General features: G+C 41.7%; 1 protein-coding gene across 1 annotated transcript in view; it reads left to right on the plus strand.

Moving 5' to 3' along the window:
- The window catches only part of LOC124257731 (centromere protein I-like), a 44954-nt gene that overhangs the window by 12875 nt on the left and 11632 nt on the right, over window positions 1-20447 (plus strand). Inside the window, exons 6-16 of the mRNA XM_046691866.1 lie at window positions 540-629; window positions 5045-5218; window positions 6027-6188; window positions 8934-9054; window positions 11215-11297; window positions 13294-13411; window positions 14323-14387; window positions 15811-15926; window positions 17830-17983; window positions 18339-18463; window positions 20083-20361. Of these exons, the coding sequence (XP_046547822.1) occupies window positions 540-629; window positions 5045-5218; window positions 6027-6188; window positions 8934-9054; window positions 11215-11297; window positions 13294-13411; window positions 14323-14387; window positions 15811-15926; window positions 17830-17983; window positions 18339-18463; window positions 20083-20356 (1482 nt within the window). The 3' untranslated portion in view covers window positions 20357-20361. The remainder of the gene's footprint in view (window positions 1-539; window positions 630-5044; window positions 5219-6026; window positions 6189-8933; window positions 9055-11214; window positions 11298-13293; window positions 13412-14322; window positions 14388-15810; window positions 15927-17829; window positions 17984-18338; window positions 18464-20082; window positions 20362-20447) is intronic.

A 20447-nucleotide genomic window follows, 5' to 3' on the forward strand; every position in this document is an offset into this window, starting at 1 on the left:
GTTACAGTATTATCAACAAACTAGAACTATTTCAGGGATAACAAGCAAGTTGTACTGTCATGTAGTGTTGGGAATTGGTTGAAATCTCACAATTGATGATTGGTTCAATACCAACGACCAATCATCGAAAAAAATTGGTTCGTGTCACTTTTTAGATTTTCCTATTCAGGTTGTAGTTGCAGATAAGTATAAAGAAAAAACATTTGGTTCTGTGTTGTTGTGTTTTGAAACTCACAAATTACATTTGCAAATTTCACATCCAGTGTAAAATGATTCAGTTCCAGTGTAACATGACTTTTCAGAAAGTGAAGTGAATTTTCTTAGAAATAAACACGTTTTCAGGCCCTGACAACATCCTAGATATGTTCTATCATCAAGTATTTCAAACTCTATTACAGCGGTTCCAAAATCGTTTGTGTTTGATTATGAGAAAATGTGATCGATTGCTTGGTCGTTTGGCCACTGCGACCAATCTTTGATTATTTCAATTAATCGGAACACCACTACTGTCATGTATGTCATTGTTCCTTGTTTTCCAGGGGTCGCAGCCATATATAGTGGGTCTGTTGTCACTGTACAAGTTGTACTATCCAAACCTGGTGTCGGTCCCTGTTTCAGCGACAAGAAAGGTATGACAATGTTGTATATAATCATTAGATGTCATGTCAAGGACACTTCATAGCACAGCTGTGTCTTGTGCAATATACTGGATACAGGTGTCTGTATGTCTATACCTAAGCAGTGTTCATTCTAGCCTTAATAAAAAAGTGGGCCTATGGCCCACCTGTCCTCAGTTATGTGGGCCATTTAGAAAATAGTATGGGTCAGGTCAAATTGTGCCGTGACTTGTTAGACAGACAGTACCTAGTAGCTACTAATTTGAGTTTACTTACTTATACAATATTTGGCTGGTGCAACTAGGTTTTTATCTTTGGTTGCACCTGGTGCAAGTAGGATAACATTTTTTAAATCGAGCCCTGCACTTGTACATAACAATGTAAAAGGATCTTTTGTACATACACAAATTAGTTTATGAATATTTACAAATATTTTCCTCTTATATTAGAATTTGTTTTATGTTTAATCAAGGCATGGATTCTTTTTCAGAAGAAGTCCTCCTTGGGGTACATATAAGCATTAAAATGTCCATTTTAAAAGCCTACGACAGTTGTAACAATATTTCAATAAAATATTTTACCAAACAAAAAACTCGTTATGTGTGGTGAGACCACCCCTACAGGGCCCCGTAGAGGGCCCCCTACAGCCAAGAGCAGGTAACTCTGGCTGTGTACCTCGTACCTCACTTTTCATGCTGTCGTCGGCCGTGTAGGTCGATTGCATGGTCCAAGAAGCTACTGAATAAGAGAGGCGATGAGTGAGATAGAGTCAAATCCTGTATGTATGGTTCCTTTTTTTTTTCGGAGGCTAGCTGGAATCTTTGTATGACTTTTTCATTCATGATTTGTTGTAACTTTACCGGGCGTGTTAAGCTGTCTCCAGCCACGTGGCAGGCAAGATGGCGGACCGCTGGGTCCGTTTGCTTTCCTTCTCCTGGCTTTAGAAAAAGCCTTGTAGTCGGGTTGTGAAAGGGCTGATATTTCATTTTGTAGATTATACTTGCCTAAATTCCTCTTTTTTCCAGGCTTTAGGTAAGTTTTGCTTGAGTGTTTTCGTGACGCGTTTACGTGTCGCTCACACATGTTGCTCTTTGTCAGGAGCCGCCTAAAGACAAAGATAAAAAAACAAAGAAAAAGAAGGCTTCGGCTTCCTCTCTTTCGGGGGATGCTCCTAAACGGGCGAAGGGTACTGGGCCTCCGGCTCTTTCACCTGCCATCCCCTCAACATCACAGGCAGGGCAGGTGCTGTCACCCGTACCTAGACGATTGGCTCCTTTGTGCGCTTGCCACTCACTTGAGTCGAGTTGCGACACTTGCTGTGATGAGTATTCTCACCAAGTTGGGCTGGATTATCAACCTCAAGAAATCAGAACTGGTTCCCACCCAGGATCTGGTGTTCTTGGGAGCGAGATTCGAGACAGCGTGAGGGATAGTCTCCCTGTCTCCGGACCGCGTCACCAAAGTCCAGAGAGTTGTGTTACAATTTCTCGAGTTCCCCAGGGCCTCAGCTCGGACTTGGCTCCAGTTGCTAGGCAACATGGCGGCAACGGTGGACATCGTTTGGCGAGAGCGGTTGAGGATGCGACCCATTCAGCAGGCTCTAGCTCGAATGTGGGTCCACACCCAGGGTTACGAGTTGATTCTCCACACTCCAGGGTGGCTAATTCCTCATTTACGGTGGTGGACACTGGCAGGGAATTTATCCAAGGGGCTCCCTTTGGACATCCCATCGCCAGATCTCTCAATTCAGACGGACGCTTCCCTCACAGGGTGGGGGGGCGTGCTGGGCGCCCTGTCGGTCTCAGGCCTGTGGTCACAGAGCGAGGCGCAACTGCACATCAATGTGCTAGAATTGAGAGCAGTCAGGTTGGTGTTCAAAGCGACCCGGGAGCAGGTTCAAGGCCGTGTGGTCCGTCTCGAGATGGACAACCAGACGGCAATGACCTACATCCTGAAGCAGGGCGGTACGGTTTCCCCGTCTCTTCTGCAGGAGGCATGGCAGTTTCTGCTCTGGTGCGACCAGTTCGACATACGGGTAATGCCTGTTTATCTCCCAGGGGCGGACAAGCGTTCGGAGCAGATGCACTCTCTCGTCAGTATCCTGGCCCCCTGCAGTGGATGCTCCATCGGGGGATATTCGGGGCTATCTCCCAGTTGTTCGGGTCGTTCCAGGTGGATCTGTTTGCATCTGGGGGGACGAACCAGATTCCGGTGTTTTGCTCTCGGATACCGGATCCGAGAGCCATCGCCCAAGACGCTTTCCAGCTCGATTGGACGGACAGGGTTCTGTGGGCGTTCCCGCCACTACCCCTGATTCCCAAAGTCCTCTTGCAGCTTGCCACCCAACCAGCTCGACTTCTTGTGCTCCTTGCACCCCTTTGGTCGGCTCAAAGCTGGTTTCCGGTACTACTCAGGTTTCTGGCTCAGCCTCCTGTACTATTACCCTTTCGACCGGACTTACTATCCCAGAGCGGGCCGCACCGAATCCCAGGATTCAGTGGGTGGCCTGGCCTCTGTCGAATCGCCTCCACGCGAAGCGAATTCCTGCACCAGTTGCAGACACAATTCTGGCCAGCGGAGGGATTCGACAAGCGTTCAGTATGAGGATAGATGGGCCTGTTATCTTGGCGCTGGTGTGTCGGCAGAGGGATTCTTGATCCCTTTTCTTCAACTGTAATTGAAGTACTGGAGTTCTTGCAGTCTCAGTTAGAAGCCCGGTTTAGTCTACTATCCGGGGCTACTATCGGGGCTACTCCACGGCAATCTCTGCCTTCCATATCCCTGCCGACGGTGCTCTCTTGGGGCAGCACCCTCTCGTCTACAGCGCTTTTAGCAGGCGTGGACAGAATCCGTCCGACTGTCCGGGCGGATTAGTCCCCGTGGGACTTGTCAATCGTTCTTGATTGGATGTCCGGTCCTCTCTTTCCACGATCTGTCGTCTCTTTCACTCCAGCTGTTAAGTTGGAAGGCTGCCTTTCTTGTGGCGGTAGCGTCTGGCAGGCGGGTGGGTGATATCCATGCGATGTCAGCGGATCCTGCTCTGACTGTCTTTCACAAAGACAGAGTCAGTATTCGGTTGCCAGACTCCTACCGTCCTAAGGTCGCGAAGCCTTTCATATAGCGGCCTATCGAACTGCCAGCTTTCACTCAGCCTCCATCGTCCGGTACCTCTCTCTCGGCGTGCTCACGTCTTAGATGTCCGTAAGACTCTCAAGGCTTATATCAAGCGACGGCTGCTATCAGGAAAGATAAGCAGCTGTTCTGTTGTTATAATGTGGCAAGGCTGGTCTTCCGGCGAACAAGCAGACCATATCTAGGTGGCTTGTCTCTGCCATTTGTTCGAGTTACTCTTACAAAGGATTAACCATCCCTCAGGGTTTAAAGGCTCATTCGATTAGGGCAGTGGCGACATCAAAAGCATACAGCGGCACTGCCCATTGAGGAGATCTGCTCAGCGGCTATCTGGAGCCGACCGAGTCACGTTCATCCGCCACTATCAGCTGGACAAACACTCACGGGGCGTGCTCGGTTTGGCCAGACAGTTCTCACCAGTGGGCAGTGTCGTGATTCTCTGGCGAATGAGCCTTAGAAATCGCGTTTGCTTTTCTCATGGTGTAGGTGTTAATAAATTCCTCAATTTTTATCGGTGGTGGTATCACATTGGTGGTGGTTTTACCGTATGTAGCGATTATCACTTTCGCTACAGTCACTGTGTTCATCCCTGCACGCAGCTTCGCTGGTTTGGGTTGCTGAGGGATATATATTGGACTCGCCCATACTTTCCCTCCCATTTTGATGGTTGGGGTTGGACTTGTGTCCGCCTTTATAAATTCCACCAATAGCCTATCGGCTAGGCTCCTTTTCCCCGCCTTGCCGCGCCCGCCTGATTGACATCAGCGGTCAGGTGACTAGGTGAGTGTACTTTCTCTCTCTGTCGGCTTCAGCTGTGCCTTCGACTGAACTAGGGGTATGTTAGGCAGACAGAATACCACTCCGACTCAACATCGTTGGGAGTCTGTCTTATGCTTATATGTACCCCAAGGAGGACTTCTTCTGAAAAGAATTTTACAAACCTGGAGAGGTTATGAATTCTTTGAAGAAAAGTCCTCCTTGGGCTCTGACTCCACCTCCCTCATTCTGTCTGACACGTTCAGCATGAAAAGTGAGGTACGAGGTACACAGCCAGAGTTACCTGCTCTTGGCTGTAGGGGGCCCTCTACGGGGCCCTGTAGGGGTGGTCTCACCACACATAACGAGTTTTTTGTTTGGTAAAATATTTTATTGAAATATTGTTACAACTGTCGTAGGCTTTTAAAATGGACATTTTAATGCTTATATGTACCCCAAGGAGGACTTTTCTTCAAAGAATTCATAACCTCTCCAGGTTTGTAAAAATTTCAGTAATGTTGATGTTAATTTTTTGACAGATTTTCTTCAAGAGCCATGACCGGAAGTGGGCCGAGCTGATCAAGAGGGTGCAGGAAAAGGCCCTGTCTGAGCAGGGCCTGAGCATCAGTGTTCAGGAGTCCCAGCTCAGCAAGGCAGGAGCTGGCCCTGGAGGAGTGTCTGCTAAAAGGATCAACACCAGCGCAGTGATGCCGGTATGTAACATGGCATCTCAGTCTGACCAGCATGCTCTTATCTCCTGCTTGTTTGAGGAACTGAATTCACTGAACAGAGTTGTGTCCCTTTGGTTTGCCAGAAGCCTATGATCATGCGTTGAAATTCCAGATTCATCCTGAGTTTGTTTGTAGTTTTGTTAGCCCTTTACTTGTCCCGTTTTTTCCGAAAAGGTAATGTCTATTACGTGTTGCTTTAGGCTTTCCTCCATCAGTCAGATGAGAGGCTGTGATGTTTGTACTGTTTAAAGCTGGGTTAGCCTGTACTCTCTTGCATTCTAACTTGGTCACTTGTTCACTCACTCATTCAATCACTGTGTTTACCCATCTTTGACCGGTCTAACTCCATCACTCACTCTGTGTTAACTCATCTGTCTTTGACAGAGGTTCAGCCCCATCACTCACTCTATGTTAAGTCATCTATCATTGACAGGACGTCGTCATATGAGCGAAATATTCTCAAGCACGACGTTAAACCCAATTTCACCTCACCTGATTGACAGGTCCAACTCCACCACTCACTCTATTTTAACTCATCTATCTTTGACAGAGGTCCAACTCCATCACTCACTCTGTGTTAACTTATCTATCTTTGACAGAGGTCCAACCCCATCACTCACTCTATATTAGCTCATTTATCTTTGACAGGTCCAACTCCATCACTCATTCTATTTTAACTCATCTATCTTTGACAGAGGTCCAACCCCATCACTCACTCAATGTTAACTCATCTATCGTTGACAGAGGGTTCAACTCCATCACTCATTCTATGCTCATCTATCTTTGACAGAAGTCCAAGAGGAGACGTGTCATCACTCCAGCAGTGCATTCCTCGTCCCTGGACGACAACAAGCACAGTGAAAACGTCCACCTTATGATTGACCACGTCACTGTGCCCTTTGTGAGGGTTAACTCCTTCAAGGAAATGCTCAACCAAATTGACAGAATTGAGGTATGTTTTTCAGGAATCATTTGCTAATATCTCCTGCAAGATGAATGCAAAATTGCAATTGAAAAAGTGTTAAAGGTCACATGCAACCCAAAAAAACAAACATAATTAAAACACAATTATCACTTGTTCATGACATAAAATATACATTGCTCATTATGAAAAAACAAATAAACAAAATTATAAGCGTACAATCGCAAATCAAAAGTGCAATATTTTGTACTTGGGTTTACTTCCCTCGAAATGAAGCACCCGGGATACCGAACCCAGTCAGAGCGGGTGGGCGTGCACTTAAATGTAACGAAGCCTTTCATTGGCTGGTTCATTTGCCAATACGCTCAGGGCTTTTCGTGTGTGTATAGAGATGTTGGGTTTTGTAAATACATGCTCATTTTTTTGTGTATAACATTTTGCAATCAACAGACATCATAACATGTCATGTGTTCAAGTATCACACCTGCCTGTCTGTGTCATTACATAATGGGACAGAGACAGAACTCGGGTGCACGAGCCATAAATCAATGCGTTTTGTTTATGGTGTATAGCCTGATAGGTGTTAAGTTCAAATTGCATGTGGTCAGTGATCGAAGTTGTGTATTGCATGATATTGTCATTAGCAGACAGGCAGGCAGACACATAGGTGTCAATAAAACAGACATTGAGTTTTGTCTGTGACAGAGGCATATCTATATCACAGTTAGAAATTCTGACAATGCTAAATAATGACATTGATGTTAAGTATCGAACTGAGAAAGTGACTCAGTAAGAAGAACGTGTGGTGAAATAGACAAATGAAATTATATAAACAGTTAAATCGGTAATCTCCTGTCATAACATATCAAAAGCTCGCACCTGTGAAATATCAACAAAAGTTAGGAAAAAAGCTCAAATCAAAGCCTACTCCAAGTACTCACCGCCAGCGAAGGTTTTCCGTCTTGAAATGTTGAGAGCTTCACTGGTTGACACATAGCTGAGTAGATCTAGATCTAGATCCTTAACAAAGTTCTTTTATGTAACGAGTAGATTATTTACTATTGGTTGTTTGTGTACACAATCAAGATCAGGGTTCGAAATTCCCCATATATTAGTGTGCCACGGCACGGTAAATATTGAAATGGCACGGATAAAAAATGTTCTCGGTGCCCTTATGCCACACCTAATTTTTATGAGACATAACTCACCTTTAGTCATGTAATCCCCAAAACAAAACACTTACGCAAATGAAAAACAAGCAAAAACATTTATTGACTTTATCACCCAGGAAATCGCTGGAATTATGATGGATGATGTCAAGAAATCTGGTTGTTTTTCCATTTAGAGTGATGGGAGTAGTTATAGTTCGGTTATTGAAGAGGAAATTGTGTATGTTACATATATTGAACAAGTGAACATGTCACAAAATGTTTAGCTGTAAGGTGTTGGTAAAGCAGAATATATGAAGCGAAAGTCATCTTAAACAGAAAACATATCAGTGATCACAGAAGACAGGTTACATTTGTTGTTTACTAACAATAAATTACAAATGATCATCATTGCTACAGTTATTTTTTCTAAAAACATGTGGGCACACTTGATTTCTGAAAGGCACATCTAAAATATTTATCTGGTGCCCTAAGGCACACTTAGAAAGAAAAGTATTTCTATCCTTGAAGATTAGACTACTCCTGCTCACGACCTCATAATCCGGGAATCCTCGCTTCAAGCTGCGCGAACCTATTCACTGGGCATGAAACCACTTTTCACCCCAGCTGGGGTGAATTTAGTGAATCGTTTGAACTCCAATTTCGCAGGGTTTTTTTCATCGCGTTATTTTTCAACTTTATAAGTTGAATTTGCTATTTTGATAATTTGTTACTGTAAGTCCATACCGAAAGGTATCAGAATCTGCAAAGTTGTGTTTATGTTGCATGTTACCTGTAATTTAAGAATGTGTTTCAAAAGGCCATAATATTTTTAACCAGTCTCCATCTAATGTTAATTACCTAACTCTGATTAAATATCATTGCTTAGAATAAAACAGGTGCTTCTTTTTTAAACAAAGAAAACCATTTATAAATGAAGTATAGATACATGTATGTCTATTCCTGTTAAAGTCCAGAGAGTTATCTCCCTTCCAATGTTTGACTGCTTGTGTAATCATCATCTATATCCCAAACCTGGACAGAGTGAATGGAAGGACCCATGGCATAGCTTCATTTTCAATGTGTAGCCAGTGGGCTAGCCTAGTGGTTAAAGTGTTTGCTCGTCATGCTGAAAACCTGGGTTCAATTCTCTACATGGGTGGTCCATGCAGGAAGAAATGTACTGTAAGTCCCCATGGTCCCTAGTATGGTGATCTACCTTCAGTTGTTGGCGATCTATAGCCAGTTTTTATATTGTATTGTCCAAATAGTGCTATTAGGGCTTTTTAATTGTAATTGTGATATTCTAGTTGTATTACTGTCTTTATAAATTCGTTAAAAGAACTTGTAGTGACCGGTTTTATAATATACATCTATTGCATTTCAATGTCACATATGTTCTGGTCACGATATGGCTGAAATATTGCTGATGTGACGTTAAATAATAACTCACTCACTCACTCACTCTCTACATGGGTACAATGTGTGAAGCCGTTATATTGCTGGAATATTGCTAAAAGCGGTGTAAAACTAATCTCTCACTCACTTAGTTTGCATGGCCTTGAATGTTTGACTTGATACCTAGAAGTCCTGAAATATTTGTAACATCCATGTTTGTTGTTTACAGTTTCCCAGCCAGGTGGCAGCGGCCCTCCAGGATCCGATACTACAACATGTGGTGGCGTACTCAGCTGACCAGATAGTAGCCATGAGGTTCAGCTACTGGCTGCAACATACTCTCATTGAAGGTCAGACACAGGTCTTGGTTGAGCAACCTTGACAGTAAAAAAGTTTTTTTTTAATTATTATTATTTTTTTATATTTTATTATAGGATATTTATATAGAGCACATATCAAGGCAACTAGTGCTTGCTCAAGGCGCTGGTATTTTTCCCTCGATCATTGGATGTCAGTCTCAACGGCACATCGTGTTATCAATCTCAACTCCCTGGGGAGCATACAACTCTTGCAGCCACTAGGCGCACCGAGTTATTGTGGCCTTCTCATCCTAACGAGGATATTTATGTGTTCCATTTGGAATTAAGTTTGTCAACAAGAGGATATACTCTCAATCCATCTTCAACTCGGGTATTTCATTTACATGAGCAAGATGATAGCAAGTTGTTTATGGTTCCATTTCCTTTTGAATGAAAATGATAAATGTAATACCCATTATCATTTCTGATTCCCAAGCCAGTTCATGTTTGTGGTTAAGGTGTGTAACAATGTATTGAGGCTGCGATGCGATACATATCCTGAAAATGTAGGTGTGATACAATTCTGATCCCGATACAGTTGTATTCATAAATAACAGCCTACTCGTTACCCTATATTCATGAAATGTCTTATACTCTCATTATACTCTCATTGTACTGGATTTGTTGCTGGCCTAGTAACAAATAGGAACATCTGAACGGATACCACAACAGGTCATAAATTACATGACATGGTTTGAACAGATACATACTCACGATATAGTCAGAATTGTACCATAGACTCAGGTGAGGACCGTATTGGCGTATGTATGGATAAAATATATGCAAGATACAGTAGAAAATAATTTAAAGAACATAGCAGATAGGCACCACAGCAATGGTGTACGGTCTCAGAATCATGATTTACAGACATATTCTATATCTATCGGATTTCAATCAGTGTCCCATATTTGAATTTACGTGATAGCGGCACATTGGGGTTTCCTTTGTGTTTTGGGAATTCCGGTTGCTAAGGAAACCGCGTACGGCAGCGAATCATCTCGGTTAAATTTGATTGGTCGCAATTGCGCACCTGTCTGTAAACATGGCAGCACAGAAACAAATTACAAGTTTCTTTCAGAAACAAGCATGTGCCTCGACGACTTGTAAACGGTCAAGGAATCAAATTGCTGTACGAATAATGAATGAACTGTTTACCAGTATCACTCATTCGTCTTCTCGTAGTCACACTCCATTAAATTCCTTTCAGCACTCTAAATGTACTCTTTAAGTTTTTCCAGTACTCCTATGTTGAAAAAAATAAGGAGTACATACTCCTGATGTTGAAAACTTATCTGGAGCCTTGAGACTGCTTTCATCAGAGATTTTTTATGGATGTGGAAAGGGTTTTGTCGTTTCTATTGACAATGACCTGTGACCACAGTGCTGTAAACAGAAATATGTGTGTTGACTTGGATATGTTCCATTTTGCATATGCTGCTTTCATGAATGGCAGACAGTTTCACATGAAAATACTCTTTCATAAAAGAGAAATTTGTGAACATTTGACTCTTGTGATCAGGAATAACAAATTGATTTCATAAATAGTATGGCTTGATTCATTTAATGGCCATGTATTCATGGTTGTTGTCACTCACTCACTCATTCAGGGATGATCAGGTGAAATGTTGGATGCCACTCAGTGTCAATGTTTTGTGGATGTTTTTCACAGAGCTCCAGATAAGATTTAGCTCATATGGGTACTGTACTCACTGTAATTTTTTGGAGTCGGTATTATGAATGTTGAGTGGGTATTTCATTTTCCGTTACCCACTGCTTTCAAATATGTGTGTATTTCAGTCATTTTACTCACCTAAGTATTACGTCATTGGGTAACTTTACTAAGCAGGTATGTCCTGCCTTATATCATACCTAATCAAAACCAACTTAAATATAATGGAAATTATTTCATAAAAAAATCACTTATCCAATACTAACAGTACAACTTGATAGCAATCGATGTCTTGTTCATTACGCAAGCGGTTTTTATAAATATATTCCATACGCATTTGTTTTAAACTTTTTGCGTATCTAAGATTTTAAATGCGTAATTGGTACGCAACAATTATTTTTCAATGTGTAATTGGAAATTTTCTATGCGCAGCTTATCTGGGCCTCTGTTCTCATGTGATGAACGTTTTCTCTTATTTTCAGAGTTTTTTGACATGCCAAGAGAGAATCAGGATGAGAAAGAACAGTTTCTTGACCTGCTCATTAATTTCACAGATTTCCTTCAGGTGAGATGATCCTAGTGACTACCTAGGTTGGCCATTTGAATAGTCAGAAACAAGGTTTCAACAGGGGGACAGATTACTTTTTTTAGCCATTGACTATTTACTCACTGTTGAAAGGTTTCTTTTGGTATTCATTTTATTTTTACTATCGTTGGTCCTCCCTTTGGATATCTTTGGCACCACTGAAGAGATGAAAAAACAAAATATACAAGCCAAGCCAAATATTCTGCTTGTATTGCTTGTTCAGGGACTTGAAATATGTATATGTATGCTAACCCAAGTCTCAAAAACTTGTACAGCGATGTCAGCAATGTGAACAAGAAGCAAGATATGGTGCAGTTTTCATTGTCCATATTAGTGGTGGTCCGATTAATTGAAATAATTGAAGATTGGTCGCAGTGACTAAACGACCAAGCAATCGATCATGTTTTCTCATAATCGAACACAAACAATTCTAGAACACTTGTTTTCATTAACAGTATTTTTCACTAGGTTGGTTTTGTCTGTTACATTTCATAAGCACTACAAGCTCGTTCCAAGTCATGATTGAATTTATCTTAAAGACTCCAAGAAATTAATGTTTCTAACATACTAGTCATCCTTTAAAGATGTGAAATTTTGCCAAAAATACCCCAAGAACTACATGTTTTTTTTCCTTATTTTTTGTGGATTAACAAATTTCATAAATGACGCTAACCAATTATATTCGATGATTGATCAGTTTCAATGAACCAATCATCAATTACGATATTTTAACCAATTCCCAACACTAGTCCATATGCATTATCCACTGGTGTAGAGTGCCTGGATATGTTATGCCTGCACTCAGTCAGGAAGTAAAGATCTTTAAAGAAACTTGTGTTGTAGTGATGTATTTCAACAGAGTTTCACCATGTTGGTTCAGAGATCGCTGACTTGGTTGATGCATGTTATCATATCCCAACTGCGTCGATTGATGGCCATGATATCAATCACTGGATTGTCTGGTTCAGACATTCTATGCTGAGTGCACTATCAAAGACAACAAACTAAGCCATACACTGAAAGCTCCACTAACGGTTAGGGCTCAGGACGTTGACCTTTGGTCCAAAACTCACTAATGAGTGAAGAAAAAAGGTTGACTTCCTGTCTGTTTCGATAACTTAGTAATTAACATTGGATTATAGATACACAATGACGGGTCTACATGTTGTTAGAAGAGGAGAATCCGGATTTTGAGGATGAGAGCACATGTAATGAAAAAACAAACCAAATATATGTGTAAAGATAGTGTTTTATTTCAGTCTCAGTTCACTTAGTATATAGACATTAAAATATAAAACATGTGAAATGAAATACATAAAAGAAGGCGTAAGCCACGAGTGGTAATGAGAGACTATATGTAGACAGATTTTTTTTTAACCATGTTACAACATGATACATTTTACAAGAATCATAAATAGTTATGTTACAAAAAACATACACATTTATACAGTACATTATGAATTTATTAACAGTTAACAGTTAACATTCCATTTTGAAACTGGTGTCTCAGTTCTTGAAGACGACGTTCCAGATATCGGTATTTTGTCTTCCATCAACCACCAGCCTTGTAATAACACGTCACATGAGATTAGCCATGTGCTAAAATAACGCCCAAACTTCAAAGCTTACTGCTTGTCAACGTCCTGAGCCTTATAAGAAATCCAAAGGTCGACTTCCTGAGCCGACACCCCACTAACACCTGTGTGTTGTGTTTACAGACAGGGGGCTGTGGGGTAGCCTAGTGGTTAAAGCGTTCGCTCGTCACGCCGAAGACCCGGGTTCAAATCCCCACATGGGTACAATGTGTGAAGCCCATTTTTGATGTCCCACGCCGTGATGTTGCTGGAATATTGCTAAAAGCAGCGTAAAATCAAACTCAGTCAGTCTGTTTACAGACAGTCATTGTATCATCCATATAGCTGAACTATTGCTGAGTACACTATCAAAGACTAACTCCTGTGGGTTGTGTTTACAGGAAGGCATCCCGGTCGTGGACATGTTCCTACAGAGATACCTGCTGACATGGAATGGCTCTGACTACAGGCAGCATATACTCAGACTCATCTCTAGGTGTCGGATATACCCCTTTGGAGGTATGTGAATATACTTGTCTCTTGGTGTTGGATATACCCCTTTGGAGGTATGTGAATATACTTGTCTCTTGGTGTTGGATATACCCCTTTGGAGGTATGTGAATATACTTGTCTCTTGGTGTCGGATATACCCCTTTGGAGGTATGTGAATATACTGGTCTCTTGGTGTCGGATATACCCTTTGGAGGTATGTGAATATACTTGTCTCTTGGTGTTGGATATACCCCTTTGGAGGTATGTGAATATACTTGTCTCTTGGTGTTGGATATACCCCTTTGGAGGTATGTGAATATACTTGTCTCTTGGTGTTGGATATACCCCTTTGGAGGTATGTGAATATACTTGTCCCTTGGTGTCAGATATAATCCTTTGTAGGTAAGTTAATATACTTGTCTCTAGGTGTCAGATATACCCATTCGGTGGTATGTTACTGTATAGTCACATGTTTGTATCTTGTATTTGTCGTAGGTTCGGCTCTGTTATTGTCTGAGACAAATATTAGGAGACGGATTGGTTTAAAAAGCTGTTTATTGCCTGTAATTAGAAACATCAACAATATGAAAAGTTGATATCTGTCTGCCGTCGTCTGAGGCTGACAGGTGACAATCGAAAGTGAGTTCAAATTGTCCTGACGTCACAGGCAAAAGCTCGTGAATTACCTGTGCGTCAGATACAGGTAGCACGTACAACTCCTTATTATTTGATTGTTGAGAGGCAGCCGCAGGACAGAAGAAAGAAGAAATACAGCTGCCGGCGACATATGCATAAACAAACTTAATTCCTAAGATCTTGATTCCTGTTCAGTTGACATGTTGGAGACGCTGTCACGTAATTACTGATCTTTGTTTCATCATGTTGTCATGTTGATTGTGACAGCATTTTGCTGATGCAAGCTTCATTTCCTGTTTCAGTGTTAAATGACTTCATCTTAGAACCTCTGAGGAAACTGTACTTCAGCTCAACTGTCTACTTCAAGGTGGGTATCTGGAGATGCTTGTGTTACTATGGTTACAGCCATAGTCATCTTTACTCCTGAAGATCCGAGTTAGAATTGGTCTTCAGCAACCCATGCTTGTTATAAGAGGCGAGTAACGGGATCGTGTGGTCAGACTAGCAGACTTAGTTGGCACCGTATCCCAATTGTGAAGATTGATGTTCATGCTGTTGATTACTGTTGATTACAGTCCCTAAACTTGATATTACAGAAACATTGTTGATATTTTTGGTATGTTAACTTGAATGTGCAATATGATGATAACGATTATCGATCTCTATGATGTGTACAGACTCGTGCCATATATATTCAGACACTTGACGTCATTTCCATAGACTTACATGTTATTTCAGTGTAGCATACATAATTTTCATGAAGTGAGTGAGTGAGTTTGGTTTTACGCTGCTTTTAGCAATATTCCAGCAATATCTGGCGGGGGGACACCAGAAATGGGCTTCACACATTGTACCCATGTGGGGAATCGAACCCGGGTCTTTGGCGTAACGAACGAACGCTTAAACCACTAGGCTACCCCACCGGCCCTTTCATGAAGTGAGTTTAGGATAGATCTTTGTAAAATTTGACAGGCAAATTTGAAATCATCTCTGCTCTGCGCACATAATTTCAGTTCAATTTTCCGACCACTATTTAACTAATGCAGGGCTCGATTTAAGAGATATTAACCAACTTGCACCAGGTGCAACCTAAGATAAAAACCTAGTTGCACCAGTCAAATTCCAGTTGCACTGCTCTTATCGCAATATGTAATGAAAGAAATGTGCAACTGAATTATTTAAAGCTTGGATAAAAAATGAGCTGACATAAATATGCTTATAATGTTAGATTTATTGTTGATTTATTTCTCAAAATTTAGACAAATAAATAGGTTGCATTTTGTAATATTGGGTTGCACCAGTGCAAGTAACAAAGCACTAAATCGAGCCCTGTAATTATATCACATTTATCAACTTAGTTCCAGAATGTACAATCCAATAGCCTGCCATGTTAAAGGAGTTCACTGCACTGTACATATGTTGATTAAATTGTTGCCATTCAATAAATAAGCAACGGAAAATTAAACAGAAATTATGTTATTGTAAGTAAGATGATTCCTCACAAATGTGCAAAATTTGACTTGGATCATACGAAAATTAAATTCATGACATTTATTTATGCTACACTAGATTAACATGTAAGTCTATGGAAGTTGCGACAAGTGTCCAAATATAACTGGCACGGGTCTGTATGTCACTGTAACTACAATATCTGTATGATACTCTGTAGCGCCTTGAGCATGTCCGTCGAGGTGGATTGGGCGCACATATAAATATGCATTATTATTATTATTATTATTATTATTATTATGAGTCTTGATGCTGTAATGTGTCAGTGTTGTTTCCTCCAGTGCCAAGTGATTCTGACCCTGGTGGAGATGATCAAGAACTACACTGCAATTGAGTGGCCACGCTACAAGGACCTGATGGAGAATAACTTGTCTGTCAAGGGCCCTACGTCTTCTAGGTATGTTGTACATCACTGACCTCTGTGGTCGGGAAAGTGCCCCATGACTCATGCTTGCGAAAATGGGGTTGTGGTCACCAGCTGTGACATGGTCGTTGTCATCATATGTCATCCCTGCTTATGCTCTGAGTCACTAGTAGTGGTGTTCCAATTAATTGAAATAATGAAAGATTGGTCGCAGTGACCAAACGACCAAGTAACCGATCACATTTTCTCATAGTCGAACACAAACAAATTTGGAACTACTGTTTTAATGTTTTAAACACGTGATGAAGGAGTGAGTGAGTGAGTTGACTTTTACGCCGCACTCAGCAATATTCCTGCTATATTGCAGCGGTCTGTAAATAATCGAATCTGGACAAGACAAGCCAGTGATCAACAGCACAACTGGGAACCGATGACATGTGTCAACCAAGTCAGCAAGCCTGACCACCCGATCCCGTTAGTCTCCTGTCACAAGAGGGTTACTGAAGGTTCATTCTAACCCGGATCTTCATGGGTCACACGACAAAGGAACATATCTGAGAAGCTGTCAGGGCCTGAAAACGAGTTTAATTCTTAGAAAACTCACTTCACTTACTGAAAAGTCATGAAATAAAGCAAAAAATAACTGAAAACCACATTATTCTTATTTGCACTAACAACCTGAATAGGAAAATCTGGAAAATGATGCTAACCAATTTTTTTCGATGAGTGCTCGCTGGTAGTGAACCAATTATCAATTGTGAGATTGCAACCAATTCCCAACACTAGTCACTGGTCTGCCTAGTCCAGGGAGGACGATTGACAAGCCTTTGTTGGTCAACCTCTGTGTTACTGTCTGTAGTCCAGGGAGGACGATTGACAAGCCTTTGTTGGTCAACCTCCATGTTACTGTCTGTAGTCCAGGGAGGACGATTGACAAGCCTTTGTTGGTCAACCTCCGTGTTACTGCCTGTAGTCCAGGGAGGACGATTGACAAGCCTTTGTTGGTCAACCTCCATGTTACTGTCTGTAGTCCAGGGAGGACGATTGACAAGCCTTTGTTGGTCAACCTCCATGTTACTGTCTGTAGTCCAGGGAGGACGATTGACAAGCCTTTGTTGGTCAACCTCCGTGTTACTGTCTGTAGTCTAGGGAGGACGATTGACAAGCCTTTGTTGGTCAACCTCCGTGTTACTGTCTGTGGTGTAAAACAACGCTCCCTCACTCAATCAGATTTGCATTATTTCATTTGATGAGCTGGGATTAGTTAGAAAATCCATTGCAATGATGTGGACTTGTTCATTTGCAATCATTGAGTCTGCCATCCTTTATCTTGTGACTTTCTATATTCCTGTGGACCAGTGTTAGGATTGGTCCACAGTTTGTCACAAGAGGCAACTGGTCTGTGTGGTGAGGAGTGAGTGAGTGAGTCTAGTTTTACGCCACACTCAGCAATATTCCAGCTATATGGCGGCGGTCTGTAAATAATCAAGTCTGGACCAGACAATCCAGTGATCAACAGCATGAGCATCGATCTGCGCAATTGGGAACCGATGACATGTGTCAACCAAGTCAGCGAGCCTGACCACCTGATCCCGTTATTCGCCTTTTACGACAAGCATAGTCGCCTTTTGTGGCAAGTATGGGTTGCTGAAGACCTATTCTACCCCGGATCTTCACGGGTCGTGTGGTGAGGAAGATGATGTGGTTGGTAGCTGGAACATTGCTAGTCTGCAATTCCAGCCACTGGTTTGAGGCTTCAAGTAAAATTCTCATTGGTCCAGTAAACTTGTGAAAGTCCATTCAGTAACACTAAAATCTACTAAACGTGATGACAAGAGCAATGTTTGGGCTGGCAGATACATAACTTCTGGCAACTAGAGAGAGCTTGACTGCAGTGTTACCCATTCCCAGATGTAAATGTCTTGTTTTTCTTCAGCATGTCAATCTTCCAAGAGTATGGAGGGAAGTTCCGTCCTCTCCAAACCCTCCAAGACCTGATCCACTTCACGGACAACCTGGCAACGGTGGGTCTCCAGCTGGAAGAGGACAACACCCTGCTGGCCAACTGCATCCTCGACTACGTGCAGCTGGTGAGTAGCCATGGTGACCTAAACACTCTCAATAACAAGGTTTTGGGGTCCAAAAGATCAGCATGAGACCTGCCTTGAATCCATTTTGTTTGTTGTGTAACGTTTCACTCAGCAATATTCTAGCTAAATGGCCAGAGTCTAAGTAATTGAGTCTGGACCAGACAATCCAGTGATCAACATTATGAGCATTGACCTATGCATTTGGGATACGATGACATGTGTCAACCACGTCAGCGAGCCTGACCATCAGATCCCGTTTCGCCTCTTACGTCAAGCATGGGTTGCTGAAGATCAATTCTACCCCTGATCTTCATGGGTATTGTATACTTGTGTAACAAGCTGTCTTTTGTTGCAGTTGTCTTCCATGTGTCAGATGTACAGTGTCCCGTTCGTTGCGCTGTCTCCGGCGTCGCTGCTGGGAAGGTTCCTGGTGGACGACTCAGTTCTCTGTATCACCCGGCTCTGTTCCATCATGTGCAAGTAAGCATTCCATGACATCACTGTCTGGCTTTAGTTCTGTCTCTTAATAACAGTGTCACTCACTGTCAAAAACTTTACCTGCCAATATATTGCAACATGTATTGCCATTTGGGTATCTGTATCTCAGTGTATTGCCATAGAGTAGTGTAAACGTATTATATTTTGCGCAGGTTTTATTTTCGCGCAAAACATTTTAGAGCGAAAATTTATACGCCGCGAATAAACCTGTCATTCATTCAGTCTAGCCACGCTCGCCCCTGAGTTGTTACCATAACACATCACGTTTGAAGACAGAAATCAACGGGAATCTTAAAATGACGACTGATCATACTTAACTGTCGCTGTAATGGATTTCCCAAAACATAATTAAATAATGAGCCAAATCCCATTGCCGAATTAGCGAAAACAGCAATGTGTGTTGTGGCCGCCATGGAAATTGGTCACATGACAGATGGTTTGATACAAAACAGATTACCGTGAAACGACTCGGAAAGAAATAATACAGCAGTATTTTATTTATTCATTAAGATTTTATTCACCAGTACATCATGAAGCGAATAGTCACTAACACTCAATCATCTCATTCACAACAACCCGGCTTGTTTGAAATCACAAAGAGCTTCATATACAGTATAAGTTAATTCGTCAAATCGTCAGAATTCGGAACATAAGAACATACTGTGTTCTAGTATATCGCACAGATAGGGATTTCCTGTGAGTAAGCAATAAACGCCGCCTGACAGGTTAAGCCACTCTGTTTGTTTTCACTGCTGTTAGTGGCGGCCAAAGAGACATCTCGCAGTTCCGGCAATTACTGATTGAGCGAATAATTGACCGCGCGATGTAGTCTAAACTGTCAATTCCGCGAAAATTGCACCACGCGAAAATAAGTACGTTTACAGTATATTTTCCAGTACACAGCCCTATAGTATATGTTAATATTGAGTATTGACCACAGACAAAAATTTCTTTAAAAATGTTTTTAAATCTGTACATATCTACATCCATAACACTAAACGATTTAAATAACTCTGTCTGTACATATCTACATCCATAACACTAAACGATTTAAATAACTCTGTCTGTACATATCTACATCCATAACACTAAACGATTTAAATAACTCTGTCTGTACATATCTACATCCATAACACTAAACGATTTAAATAACTCTGTCTGTACATATCTATACCCTTTGTCTGCCCCTTGTTGAACCTTTTTGTAATATACACTTATAATTATGTGGAGAGGGCTTATTTAAGTTGGATAACTTGTGCCCAAATCCGCTTCTTAATTGAATAAAATATGTTTCAATCAAACAAAAATTTCACTGCACTCACAGCTCGATAAATAGTGAGTGAGTGAGTATGGATTTATACAGCTTTTAGCAATATTCCAGCAATATCACAGCGGGGAATACCAGAAATGGGCTTCACACATTGTATCCTTGTGGGAAATCGAACCTGGTTCTTCAATGTGACGAACAAACACTTTAACCACTAGCCTCCCCTACCGCCGCACTCATTAAATATAAGAATATATATATAGAATATATGCACACTATCAAAATTGATCAGGAGGAAGTTAAGTCTACAGTTTGCTATAAACTTTCTACGCAGTTACAAAGGTGCCTTTGAAGCTCTCAAGTCCAGACAGACACCAGTGGACGTTGACCTGATGGACCGGGATGGCACGGAGGACATCCAGAGCTTCAACAGACTGCTCCTTGATATATGTAACGGGCTGTGGCGGAACAGAGCCTTCGGGAGGCTGCCGGCAGCCTCGTTTTCGACTTCAACCCCTCAGAGTGTGTGGCCTCTGTTCCACGACCCAATGAAAACTTCTCTATCTACCTTCACCATGCCTTCCTGGGTTACAGTCTGGCTTTCTTGAACGAGGTACTTAATAGTTATTCCAGCCAACAAATCTGATCTTAGATGCTTGATTAGCATTTTAGAAGATGAACATAGAGATTTTTTCTGGG

Source organism: Haliotis rubra, unplaced genomic scaffold (genome assembly GCF_003918875.1).
Source record: "Haliotis rubra isolate DU_JTF1 unplaced genomic scaffold, ASM391887v1 Scf670, whole genome shotgun sequence".
Lineage (NCBI taxonomy): Eukaryota > Metazoa > Mollusca > Gastropoda > Lepetellida > Haliotidae > Haliotis > Haliotis rubra.